Below are 12,515 nucleotides of genomic sequence, written 5' to 3'. Positions count from 1 at the left end.
GAGGATGCCGACTAATAGCCGGATATATATATATATATATATATATTTTATATATTGAAAATCAATAAAACTAATTAAAAAATTATTTTAAAAGTAGATTATAATTAATATTTTATGTATAAAAAGTTAAATTATATACATACACACACTCACACACATATGTCGTTTTGATTTGGGTTTGGCTTGACTTATTTTTTGGTAACACCGAACCAAATCAAGAATGATCATTTTTTTTTCAAACGCCAAACCAACCAAACCAAACCATAAGTCGATTTTTTTTCTCGATTTGGTTTGGTTCTTCGATTTGATTTGACGGTTTGATCTGTACACCCCTAATTATTATCATGTAGCTAGATAGTTAATATTATCATTTCCCTTGGGTTAAAACTAATGCACATAGTTATGTTGTCTGAAAGCTTGAACATGCTTTTGGAGCTCGAAAGGATGTAAAACTTGGAATTGCAGAAAAAAATAACCACACTGAAAAGCCAATTGCATGAATAAGTTCAACCAAAGTAGCTGCTGGGTTAGTAACTAGCTACTTCTCAATAGACTAGCCGATTCTTTGTTCTTTTAGCTCTTATCAGGGAAGGATAACTTTGACTTTCGACAAAGATGGTTACTTGTCACCTGGAAAGGATGTTGTACTCTATGCACATTGACTAGTTCTAGGCTTTCTCATGAGTAGCTTGCTGGAGCAGCATTTTGAGCCTCCTAACCAATGCATAGTTCGACACATTTTCATTTTGTTCCCTACAACGAATGTCTTTTTGTCAAGTCTATTTCTTGACAGTTAAATTTTGCCAGTAACCAGTACCAGTACCATTTGTTCCGTACCAATTCTTACTCATTGAATGTCATTTGCAAAGAGCGTGCCACAGACCCGTGTACTGATATTACAAGCTGTAGAAGTGCCTCTTTTTACAAACGTTTTTCTATCTTACAAGTTTGCAATCCCACAATGTCAATTGTTTAGGTCTCATGATGTTGCAAGATAGTATGATATTGTGATATTGCAAACTTGAAAGACACAAAAATTTAAACAAAACAGGGACTGTAAGAAGACGAGGCACTTCCACAGCAGGAGGCTTTTCCTCCTTTCTCTTGGCAGTATGCATAAAATCATATTTCAATAGGAAAAACATTTGAACGTATTACAGTTTAAGAGAACTTAAAGCACATGGAAGCAAAACTTTTACCAATCAACTGAAAAGGTAAGTCACTTTTGCAATTGAGCAAGGAACAAAATTGGAAAACATAAATAAAAATATAGGGGAACTACATATAGGGGAGCTACAGACATGAAAAATCATACTGGGAACCGGCATTGCACAAATCTTACCCCAAGAAGATCCCATAGTTTATGTGACCAACACTTTCAACCCTTGCTCCAACCCGTTCAACCCCAAAAAGATGATTTAATAAAGCAATGTGGAGAACGATGCTGGAAAGTTTTCAAGACCCTAAATTACAGAGAAAAATAGACCATGGAGATATGCTGCATCTCTGACTGAGAGGTAGTTGAGGAAGACAGGTTGGTGAGGCAGTTCAGCAAAGCTCTTTGGTGGTTGCAATAAACTAAAAGGGCTCTAAAATCCAGCAGCTCAGACGTTTTCCATAGATTACATGGTGTACAAACGGCTTTGCTTGTATTTCCTCTTGATACGCACTTGCATAACTCAAGAGTTATACTTTGGGATGCAAATTACAGCAAAGGGCTCTAAATGCCTGGGTTTCACTCACAATTGGGAAACATGACTAGCTTCATTTAAAAAGAGACAGCCGAAGATATAGTTATAGAAATCTTTTCCTTTAACAGTTTCTCCTCCACCAACGACAGCTTCAGTATCATATGTGACTGCCCTAGTACAGTCAGGGCAGTAGGTAATCTGCACCCAAAAAATATCTATCTGGTTTTAGAGTTCATCGTTGCAGATTGAGCTCAACAAGAGGAGGGTGCATTTCCTGTCTCCATAAGATACAGTGACACAGGAAAATTGCAAGCAACAAAATCCATTCCATATCGACAAAAGCAATGACCAGTAATGAGGTCGTGCTTTGAGCAGTCATCTTTCAGGAACTACTAACATTGAAAATGATACAATAAAGGCAGTACATCTGTCATACCTCCAGTAATTTAGGCTGAAAATGGCAATCAAGCATGACATCAACCCCATACATTGCCCTAGATTTGCTATGATGCATTTCTGGATGAACAGCAGCTGCTGCTTTAAAAGCCGATTTGATCATATTTCTAATCCTTGAGTGGATATCCTGCCAGTTAACTGCAACGAAGACAAGCGAGTGAGGCTAGTAGTTAGATCACTATGTCACCCTAAATCAACAACATGTGGAAAGGAGGACATCAAAGTATTGATAATTGAAAAGGAAATACCCTCACCCTCATGTTCCTTCTCAAATTCTTTCACAAAATCTGGAGTATTCATATGGTTCAACCTGCCTCTGTAGTTCTACAGGAGAACATTACACTAAATGTCACGAACCAAGTCAAGGAATTAAATCATGCAATTACATAAAATAAAATATTCAAATTGATAATGGAGCTGGACAATCAACAAATAGGAGAAGTAATCAGTGCTATTACCATCACAGTAAAATGAGTCTCATATTCATCAAAGCTATGTTTCTCCAAAGTGTATGTGTTGTTTGCCAATCTAACCTGCAAGGAAAACGGAACAAAATTGGCCAGAGACGAGAAACAAATCTGAAAGAAGGCATTTTATATGTTAGAATGTAAAGTATCTTAGTGAAACTGTTCCCTTTTCAACTTCTCGACCACCCATGAGAACACCTACACCATTGAATATGCACATACCCAGAAAACTTCTGCAAGGAAGATCTCCAGGGGATTCATACTGCGAACCAAGACAATATATCGGAGATCAAATTTTCTCCCGTTAAGTAGAGCAGGATGCTCAATGTACTTCTGACTGATTTTTGGGCCAGTCTCCATGAGACGAATAATAGCAGATAAGTTGCTAGTTATTGTCGTATCAATAGTTCTTGCCATGTTCCATGGCTTCAAGATCCACAAATTGTCTAGTTTCTCACTTTCACGAAGGTGAAAATCTCCAATAAGTTGACTTAGCTGTGTTTCAAGATTATAGGTAGGCTGAAGCCATTCGACCAAGCCATGAGCCTGTTATAAGTGGACAAATTTAGCATCAGCATTCTGCATAAAGAACCAAGTGCTCAACTACTATAAAAAAAATGATATCTATGATGACCTTCTGAATAGTTTCAGCTAAATGATGTTTCATAACCAGGCAAGCCTCAAATGGAAATTGATTTATATACTGTTCGTCATTTATTCCTGTTGTCTTCTTTGTCTCTTCATCTATCTGCATGCTTGTCCATATAATGTCTGCATCTTTGGGCTCAGTTGCTACAAACACCGCCAGCAATGTGCAAGGTAAGTTATGAGTGAGTCTTGAGCCAGTTAAATGGTTCATAAAATTGGTACACACACTTTCTTGATAGTAAGCAATATGAGTGCATTAAAGAAGTCCACACAGTGATTACAACACAGAAATAGTCAACAATCTAAAAAAAGGGAAATTTTAGTGGCATCAAAATAAACATACTGATAACAAACTCAGGACGAGTCAGATATTCTTCCACTTGAGGTATGTCAGCGTACACACGTAAAGCACGTCCATCACCACGACACGGACTACTTGTAATTGATGACCCTGGTATTGGGCTTGCAATTTTGATTGATTGCAATTTGTTCTTGTATTTTTCATATTCCTGAATAATTAAAGAAACCATATTTCATGTTGAGCATCCATATTCAGTTAACAAGAACAATTAAATAGGAAAGAGTAAATACATACTTTGACAAAATAATTTCTTGGTGTATGGAACCAAGCAGTTAGGCGAGCAGATCGTTGCTTCTCTTCCCCAATACCAAATAGGTAATCACGCGTGCACTCATCACCTTCTCGAACATCATCAATCGGCCAAAGAATTGAATAACTAAAATCATTAATTGAATTAGAGAAGTTTCAGAAATTTATGGAAGTTTAAAGAGTTACAAGTTTAAATGCATAATAATTTCATCAGAGAAGCAGAAGGCGTATCAAACTCGGTTTTAATTTCCTCATCAGCCTTTCATTGGAAAAAGACCTTCATCCTTTGGCCATCGAGCAGACTATGAGAGGGATAATGTTCCAATATTTCGTTGAGAAGGATACATTTATGTTCTAACATTTGTGTTCTAACAGTGGATTTCATTTCAGTCGCTAAGCTTTTTCCAAGAAGAGATACTTAGTAACAAACTTTTTTCTCAGATCCACCTACTTTAAGTGGAATACAAAGGAAAATAAGTGATATGTTAACTGCTGTTTAAAACCTAACAAAAATTAATACTAACGTTATTGATTGGAAACAATAATTAATTAACATAGATACTTGAAATGAGTTGAGCATAGCTTCTTTCCCTCTTCTTTTCACCTATTACTTTCGATAGTCGTGTAAGAAATATACTCACAAAGGGAAAGCCCGTACTACAATCTGAGTACTTTATAGACCGGCATTACTATCTGCTAGTTCTAACCAATCAACCATACAAGTGATTTCTCTTGGTACCCAAAGAAAATGGTTCACTAAATAAGAATACAAAGCCCAATTTGTAGGCACGAAACGAGATGTTTTACGTACTTCTTTCAAAAATTCATTTATTGCCAATTCATTGGAAACAACAAGATTTGATTAAACAATTGAGACTTTTGAACAGAGGGAGGACATATACTTTTTATTATTTTTGAAACTGGAAGGGAAGACATATACTTTTTAATAGTTTCTTTGTAAGGCATTTCCTGTGTACTCCAACACATGCAAAATGTACTTTTTTCCATAATGAATATATACAAAATACAGTTTACAGAAAAGGAAAATCCCAATATGTACGCAAGAAAGCAGGTGGTTTAAGAAGAGAACCTCACAGCTGATGCCAAGTTGCCCTCCGGCATGTAGAGAAAAGGAGATACTCTAAAGTTTGGCTTATCGCTATGACGCAAAGCAGACCCAAGTTCATCCATTACATACCTATGAACACAAACAAACATTCACATAAGAGGATATTAAAATATAAGCGTGAGTTAAGAAAACAATGTCCAGAATCACAAAAGAACTGTATCCTGATAGTCCAGTAACTTTGGCACAACCAGTTGAAAGACTTCTTAGTTGCAATAGCAACTCTCACCAACCTAGTTAAGGAGCCAAGTTAAACATTTTGACAAAACAAACAGAGGAATTCTCACATTAATAGGTATGGAAGCTTCTGCACTCATAGACATTTTTTAATTCCCAATTGCTAAAAGTCCAAGTGTCTACTTTTTAACAACTAGATTTCCTCTTACTTCAGATCACAGAAAAGTGTGCTCCCTTTTCTAGGTCCTATAGAGCCTGCAATGCAATCTTCAGAACTAAGCAAGAGAAAAGCTAGAAACCCATAGCTCCAGTTGAGAATGCCCAATAAACTGAACTATTTCATGTTGTTTAGAGCAGTTGTATAATGGAAACAGGACATCACATGGAGATAGCAACTTTGGAGATGATCATAATTTCTAGCTTGCATACCATACAGACGTTTCATCAATCTTTTCTTCATCAGCAAGTCGATACGTCATTAAGTACAACCACATAGCATTTATGACACGATCTGTTAGAGGTTCTCCAGCAGCCCATTCAGGAAGACGTGGTTGCAACATTGAATCAACCACAGACGTACCAAACTCCAATATTTTGGATGTGTTTATTCCATTTAGTTGGGAAAGATTAGGCAGGGCTTTAACAATTTCAGCAGCACTTTCTCCTAAAGGCCCTGGGATATCCACCTGTTCCAGAGTTTATATAACTATCATTATGTGCTCCCACTAAAGCAGCAGTAGTTAAAAGTTGTACCTCCAGAGAATGCAAGCAACTGAATCCTTTAAGAAGCTGCAATAAATCGCTAAGAGAATTCTGGTCTAATGGATTTCCACGCAAGTTCAAATAAGAAAGAGATGTGATCTCATTTGGATTAAATGCCTGAGAAAAAGCAGCAGCATGAACAGGGGAAAATTAGAAGGATAAACGAGAGACCATGACATCCATACAAGACAGCCATAGTTTCACATATCTCAAAGAATCTAATATTCTCAAAAAAGAAGGGAAGGAGAGGAATTTTATGATAAATTCAACAGCACCTTTATTTGGGAAATAAGTAAACATGTGTATAGACCTGACCTTGTTCATCAGATTGCGAATAGACCTGTTACTAAGGTCTAGAGATGTCACACTCTTCAAAGGACGATCTCTTTGATGGGCACAGCCTGCATTGTCTTTATCATAAATTCCACCACAAAATCCTAATGCCCACTCTCCGTAGTTAGATGTAAATTTTGAGTTGCAAATTTCCAAACCAGGACAACCCTGAATGATTGCAGCCTCTGAATTACTATCCAAAGAAGAAAAGGAAGAAGTATCAATTACTATTCAAGCTTGACAAACAAGAAAATTGTTGAGCGCAGCATCAATTACTATTATTAAAAAAAGGATTTAAGCACTCACTGCTCCACTGGCCCAGTTAATGAGCTGTTGGCAACTTACCTATGCTCCAAAATTGGATTATTATTCAACCAGAGAGCTTTAAGATTTTTGAGTCGGGCAACTTCCTTCGAAACAACCTCAACATCCCTTAGATTGTTGTTACACAGGCTCAATGCCAGTAAGTTCTGATGCAAGAAATTTTAAATTAACAAGTACTTAAAAAAAAAAAAAAAAAAAAAAAAGGAAAATACCAACAAGAACATTGTAAGGAGTGTGACAAAAAACATAGTGAAAAGCACCAATTCACTTCAGACGACTCATTGAATACATATAATGTTTTCCCCTATAAGGTAGCTATTGTTTGCTGCTTCTAACCACTAACTTAAAAGATCTGCATTATATGAATAGCAAAATCTAATAAGGACATCTAGGTTAGCTATTATTATTGTTTTGTTTATTTTTAATAAGGATCTAGGCTAGCTATTATGTACAAGAAACCAGAGCTTGCATCTCTTATCCATAGGGTAGGTGGGAACAGCCATAGTGCAAAGTAAAATCTTAAAGGGAACTAATTATCTACAGAGAAAACTTGTGCTATCACGAGCTAGTACAAGAAAAAAGTGTGTAATTCCAAGCTCAGGAAAGTCACTCGGTTCCTACTTGTTTTTAGTTTGTATGGACCAGGTTGACATCACATTATAGAGCTATAAAGGAAACGTACCGGAAATTTATCAGGCAAATCAAGAGATACAAACATGTCATCATCAATGTCAAGTTCCTCAAGCTCCAACCATCTCGTATCATCCAAGCCTTCTTTTACCTTGCACATTTCTCTCTCCATTATTTCTGCAGCACTCAATTTGCTACTATCCTCTTCACCTGCACCTCCCTCTACATCACCTGCCTCCTCATCCGCTGAGTTCAAATCAATATCTACACACATTAATGCAGCCATTCTTTCTGCTAAACCCGGAACTTCACACAACTGCATTATGAAATTCAGAAAATATACTCATATATACAAAAATTAATTGCAAATAACAGAAACTATAGCCCACGAAAAAACAATTAAGTCGTCGACAATTTTCCAGTAAGGTGTAAATTCCAGTCGTTATCATTTTGGGAGAGATAAAGGAGTGTACGACAGCGTATATAGTATGTATATCACCTCATTTTTTGAGTTAAAGCGTCAAAAACACACCTAAAATGTCTTTTTTTTTTTTTTTTGACTTCCTACCTGAACTATCACCAAATGTTTATGATGAACTATCAGGTGTGTTTAGGTGTGCAGTAGTATATTCCAGGTGTGTTTCGATAAACATTTGGTGATAGTTTTGGGAAACACACCTAATAGTTTAGTTTAAAACTCTAAAAACCGGATACTTTCAACTGTTTACTCTTCATTTTGATATCATGAAACCGTGAAATTATTGTTTTGTTACGTATATCACTCTATTTTTAGATAGTAAGTACCTGCTTATAAGCATCGGATAGGCGAAAAGTCCAAGCATGATCAACAAGGAAGAGATTGGAGTGTTTGGCCATGAAATCAGAAGTGAAAAGTAGCCTTCTTTGTCGGCCATCATCGAGCGGTTCAATCTGAAAAAAGCGGCCGCCGTCGAAAGTGTCTGAGGAGATCTTCTGAAAGAGAAGGCTGTGGAGTGATTGGGGGATGCCGGCCGCCGCTAGAAGTACGCCGTGGACCTTAATGAAGTCCTCGTAGGATTGAAGTCTCCTCATTTCTACTCAGTTCAAACTTCAAGGGAAGCGAGTTGCTTGAGAAAATTCAAGGAAACGTGTCTTTGTATTGTTGTAGTTGTAGGGCTTACATGGATCAAATTAAAGTAAAAAATATAATTAAGAAATTTGATTAATTGTGAATATAATTAATATTTTAAATTTTTCTAAAAAAACATTAATCAGTCCCACACCGCTCAAACTCTCCTCTCTTGTCTAAATCAATTGTTTCTCTCCTCTCTCAAGATAATTTTTCTCAAACTTCTCTCAATCAATAGTTCTGCTAATTTCTCCCTTCAGTTTCCGGCGATTTTAATCTCCAACGATAAATAGTTTTGAGTTCTTTTCAACTTTCAATCGTCAATCGACGTGACAATATTCTCCGGCGATAATAACTTCGAGTTCTTCATCGTTCATTTTCGACTTTCACAGATAAAAATTTAGGGTTTTTTAGTTATGAAGAAAAAAAGGAACATGAGTTAACTTTTCTTCTAGTGTGGGTTAACAATTTCAATATTTGTTGCTTAAATTTGAAATGGGGGTTTAAGAAAATTCTAATTTGTAGTATTTCTTCTCTTCTCTTTTCGGAGTGAAATATGATATTATTTTGTTGTTACTGTAGTTCTTGACTGTAGCTCTTGTTGTCGAATATTGTTGTAAAATAGTGAGAGTTGAATTTTACAATTTTTTTGAGATATTTATTGTGAACAAATATAACAAACAACTGTTGATTTGTTGGTGTTTTTGAAATTTTTGTTGTTCGTGTTTGTACAATGTTGGTGTTGTTGGTAAATGTTGATGTTCTTGGTGGTGTGTGTGTTGTGTTCGTATGCTGGGTTGATTTGTTGTTTGTTTGTTTGTGGAATGTTGTTGGTTTTGGTAAAATATGTATTGATAAATAGTGGTAATATTGTTGTTGTTCTATTGAATAAATCTTGCTACTGTTTTTTTTTTTTCAACAAATGAACTAGGATGAAATCCTAGCAATTATTCCAACAGATGACATGTCCAAGACTTTTATTTCTTTCACTCATTTGTTGCAACAGATGGCCCATCTGCTGAAAGAAATCTAAATAATATTGACTTTTTGATTTCTTCCAATAAATAACTCATCTATTGCAACAGATGACATGTCCAAGAATTGTATTTCTTTCAATAGATCACTCATTTGTTGCAACAGATGACCCATCTGTTGGATGAAATCTAAACAATATTGACCATTTGATTTCTTCCAACAGATCACTCATCTGTTGCAACAAATGAGTGATCTATTGGAAGAAATGAAAACAGTATTAAAATTATTTTTATTGTTTTCAACAGATCACTCATCCAAAAAATATTGACAGTTTGATTTCCTCCAACAGATCACTCATCTGTTGCAATAGATGAATAATTTGTTGGAAGAAATAAAAACACTATTGAAACTGTTTTTATTATTTTCAATATATCATTCATTTGTTACAACATATGAGTGATCTGTTGCAACAGATCATTCACCGGTTGCAATAGATGAGTGACTTGTTAGAATTGTCATTTTATTGTGTTGTACTTGTTAGATTTATTGTTATCCTTTTCTGAATGATGAATTAATTAATTATAATTTTTTTATTCTCTTCTTATTTTTAGATAATATAACTCCCAAATCAAGCCCAAGTAAAGGAATAAGTGAAGTAGCTAGGCTACATCCATCACTCTATGAGCTTGGTGCACAAGCAATATCTCAATTAGAAGCAGAAGAAGATGATCATGAGGAAGAGAAAAGTTTCAAAAGGGATGTTGAATTTATTTCAAAAAGTCAACATGATCCAAATGCTAATAGCTCTTCCACTGAAGAGTTTGTCAAAGTCTTCAGCATTGATAGTTATCCCGTGAGAATGCAGTGCGATGGTGCCACAGATTTAACTGGTAATTTTATGGTAAAGTTAGCTATGGAAAAATCTTTTGACACCTTCAGAAAAATACTTTGAGATCAAAAATTGAATGCTTATTTCACGGACAGTTACTTTGGGCAATACTTTGATTTGTTGGAGGACAACAATGCTCTTTTTCAAATGACCATGGTATATGGTCTTCCCAAGCGTAGATTTATGTATAAAAATAAAGAAAAGATGGATGAGATGTGGATAAACTATTGTGTCATGTTAGTTTGTTTTGGTTAGAAAGAGTTTGTCATAGTTATTATACTAAAAAGTAATCCTCCTTCTTAACTTATACCTATTCTAACTCAAAAAAGCACCCACACATCAAAAGCCAAAGGCAAGTCAAGTGATGGTGATGACTTGTTGTCCCTTGTTGGTTTAAGCTTCAAAAATACAAATTTAATAGAAGAGTTGAAAGGTAAAAGACTTTCAAAGAAACACACACAATCATTGTGCTTGGTTTGGTTTGTATATAATATTATTTGGGCGAGAAACATTAACAACAACATACCACTTGGTTTAATAAAGCTCTCCGAGGATCTTGAGGCATTTAACAACTATCCTTGGGGTTATGAAAGCTTCAAAATAACTGTCAAATATTTGTTGACTCTGTAAACACCAAAGATAGTCAACTTATATGGTTTTTCATGGGCTTTCGTGATAAATATTTCTTTTATTATGATTCATTTATTTTTTTATTAAATAATGCTTTTGATTTATTGACATAATTTTATAGGCTTGGGCATTTGAACTCATTTATAATCTCAGACGATAAGTGAACTACTAAGAAGAAGTTTCATGTCCAAGAATTCTAAGATGGTTGTCGGTAAAAAATAATTAAAAAAATAAAATTTCCTTATCTTTTTAGCCTCCCAGAGGAAGCAGTAAGTCTAGTTCTAATTAAGTTTTTATTTTAATTAATAATTTATTTGAGTAATTTAATCATCATTCTAATATATGTACTAATATATTTTAGATTGTACATCCGTGACTTGTTTCCATCAATCGAGAGTTGAAAATATCATTTTTTTTATTTTACGATTTGTGCAAACTTTATCGAACCCTAAGGTAATTGATAGAATAAAAAAAATTGGTTGGAGCAACAAGCATCACAAGAAAAACACTTTGAGAGGGTGAGCTTATTCTTGGTGATATTATTGTTGATGGTGCTACTGGTGATGGTGGTGGTGATGGAGTTATTGGCGGTGGTAGTGGTGATGTTGTTGTTGTTGGGGATAGTGATGTTGATAAGTTGGTTGATGCTCCTCTTGCAGTTTTTGAAATAACAAACTAGTATGATTATGATCATACTGATTTTACGGATTTTGGTGGTCGATATACCTTTTCTTTAAATTGGCATATTACAGATTTCTCACACGGAAAGGGTAGTCAATCCTTTGGAGATCTTGCTCCTCCTAGTTTATGTTGTGCATGCAAATGTCAAGGCTGCAAGAACAAATATGTTGAAGTGATTAACGTTATTAATACATTAATTGTTGTTGTAAATTGACATCTAAGGGGGGTATCATTTCATCAAAGATGATTTCAAATTCATATACTCTATTAGAGGTTAAGGCTAAGAGGATAAAAAAGCAATTCCAAGGTATTATCAAGCATCCAAAAAAGAAAAATTACAACTCCTTTGTCTTGCACTGTTGAGTAATGTACAAGGGCCGCAGGAGAGCAACATGAGCTGAAAAGGTGAATATTTATCATCTGTTCCAATAAACAAACTAACTACATATCTGTTTCAACAGATGACATATCTGTTGAAAATTATCAAGCAAATATAGACATCTGTTGTAACAAATGACTAATCGGTTACATCAGATGCATTATCTGCTGCAATAGATATCTCATCTATTGGAGAAAATCAAACGGGTTTTCCTAATATTTTAATTTGTCCTACTAGATGACCCATCTATTACAATAGATGAGTTATCTATATGGACAAATTAAATCAATTCTTCCTAATATTTTAATTTGTTCCAACGGAGGAGTTATTTGTTGCAATAGATAGGTCATCTATTAGAAATTATCATATAAGTCTTCTTTCTATTTGAATTTGTTGCAATAGATGACCCATCTATTGCAACAAATTTAAACAGTAGGAAGACCTGTTTGATTTTCTCCAACAGATGAGACATTTATTATAATAGATGGATTATATATTGCAGTAGATGTCTCATCTGTTGCAACAGATGGACTGTATGTTGAAACAGATGTCTCATCTATTGCAACAGATGAGTTATCTTTTTCTGTTTATTTTTTTGTATCTCTGTGATTAGCATTAAAAATTTTAGT

The 12,515-nt window shown here is 34.9% G+C and overlaps 1 protein-coding gene across 2 annotated transcripts; it reads right to left on the bottom strand.

Moving 5' to 3' along the window:
- Nucleotides 1-1,181: 1,181 nt before the first annotated feature.
- On the bottom strand, nucleotides 1,182-8,477 carry LOC107872925 (tubulin--tyrosine ligase-like protein 12). 2 transcript variants are annotated; one of them, XM_047413569.1, is made up of 15 exons: nucleotides 8,029-8,477; nucleotides 7,277-7,540; nucleotides 6,616-6,740; nucleotides 6,253-6,463; nucleotides 5,929-6,054; nucleotides 5,605-5,861; nucleotides 4,963-5,070; nucleotides 3,858-3,999; nucleotides 3,606-3,771; nucleotides 3,249-3,406; nucleotides 2,837-3,160; nucleotides 2,606-2,680; nucleotides 2,402-2,471; nucleotides 2,128-2,285; nucleotides 1,182-1,889 (listed from the first exon to the last, which is right to left on the bottom strand). In XM_047413569.1, the coding sequence occupies exons 1-15, from the start codon at nucleotides 8,293-8,295 to the stop codon at nucleotides 1,740-1,742; spliced, it is 2,601 nt and encodes an 866-aa protein (XP_047269525.1). In that variant the 5' UTR covers nucleotides 8,296-8,477; the 3' UTR covers nucleotides 1,182-1,739. The 2 variants fall into 2 exon arrangements, with proteins under 2 accessions (XP_047269525.1, XP_047269526.1); XM_047413570.1 differs by having other exon boundaries at nucleotides 1,182-1,906; nucleotides 8,029-8,382.
- Between the last annotated feature and the right edge of the window lie 4,038 nt (nucleotides 8,478-12,515).

The sequence above is a fragment of the Capsicum annuum genome, chromosome 6, assembly GCF_002878395.1.
Source record: "Capsicum annuum cultivar UCD-10X-F1 chromosome 6, UCD10Xv1.1, whole genome shotgun sequence".
NCBI classification, from domain to species: domain Eukaryota; kingdom Viridiplantae; phylum Streptophyta; class Magnoliopsida; order Solanales; family Solanaceae; genus Capsicum; species Capsicum annuum.
This window is presented reverse-complemented; position numbering and strand designations above follow the sequence as displayed.

Excerpts from the sequence above, each read along its gene's own strand:
- LOC107872925 (XM_047413569.1), bottom strand. The coding sequence starts at position 8,295 with ATGAGGAGACTTCAATCCTACGAGGACTTCATTAAGGTCCACGGCGTA. Across the intron at positions 7,541-8,028 it reads TATCCGATGCTTATAAGCAG|TTGTGTGAAGTTCCGGGTTT; the intron begins GTACTTACTATC and ends TTCATAATGCAG. Across the intron at positions 2,472-2,605 it reads AGACTCATTTTACTGTGATG|AACTACAGAGGCAGGTTGAA; the intron begins GTAATAGCACTG and ends GTTCTCCTGTAG.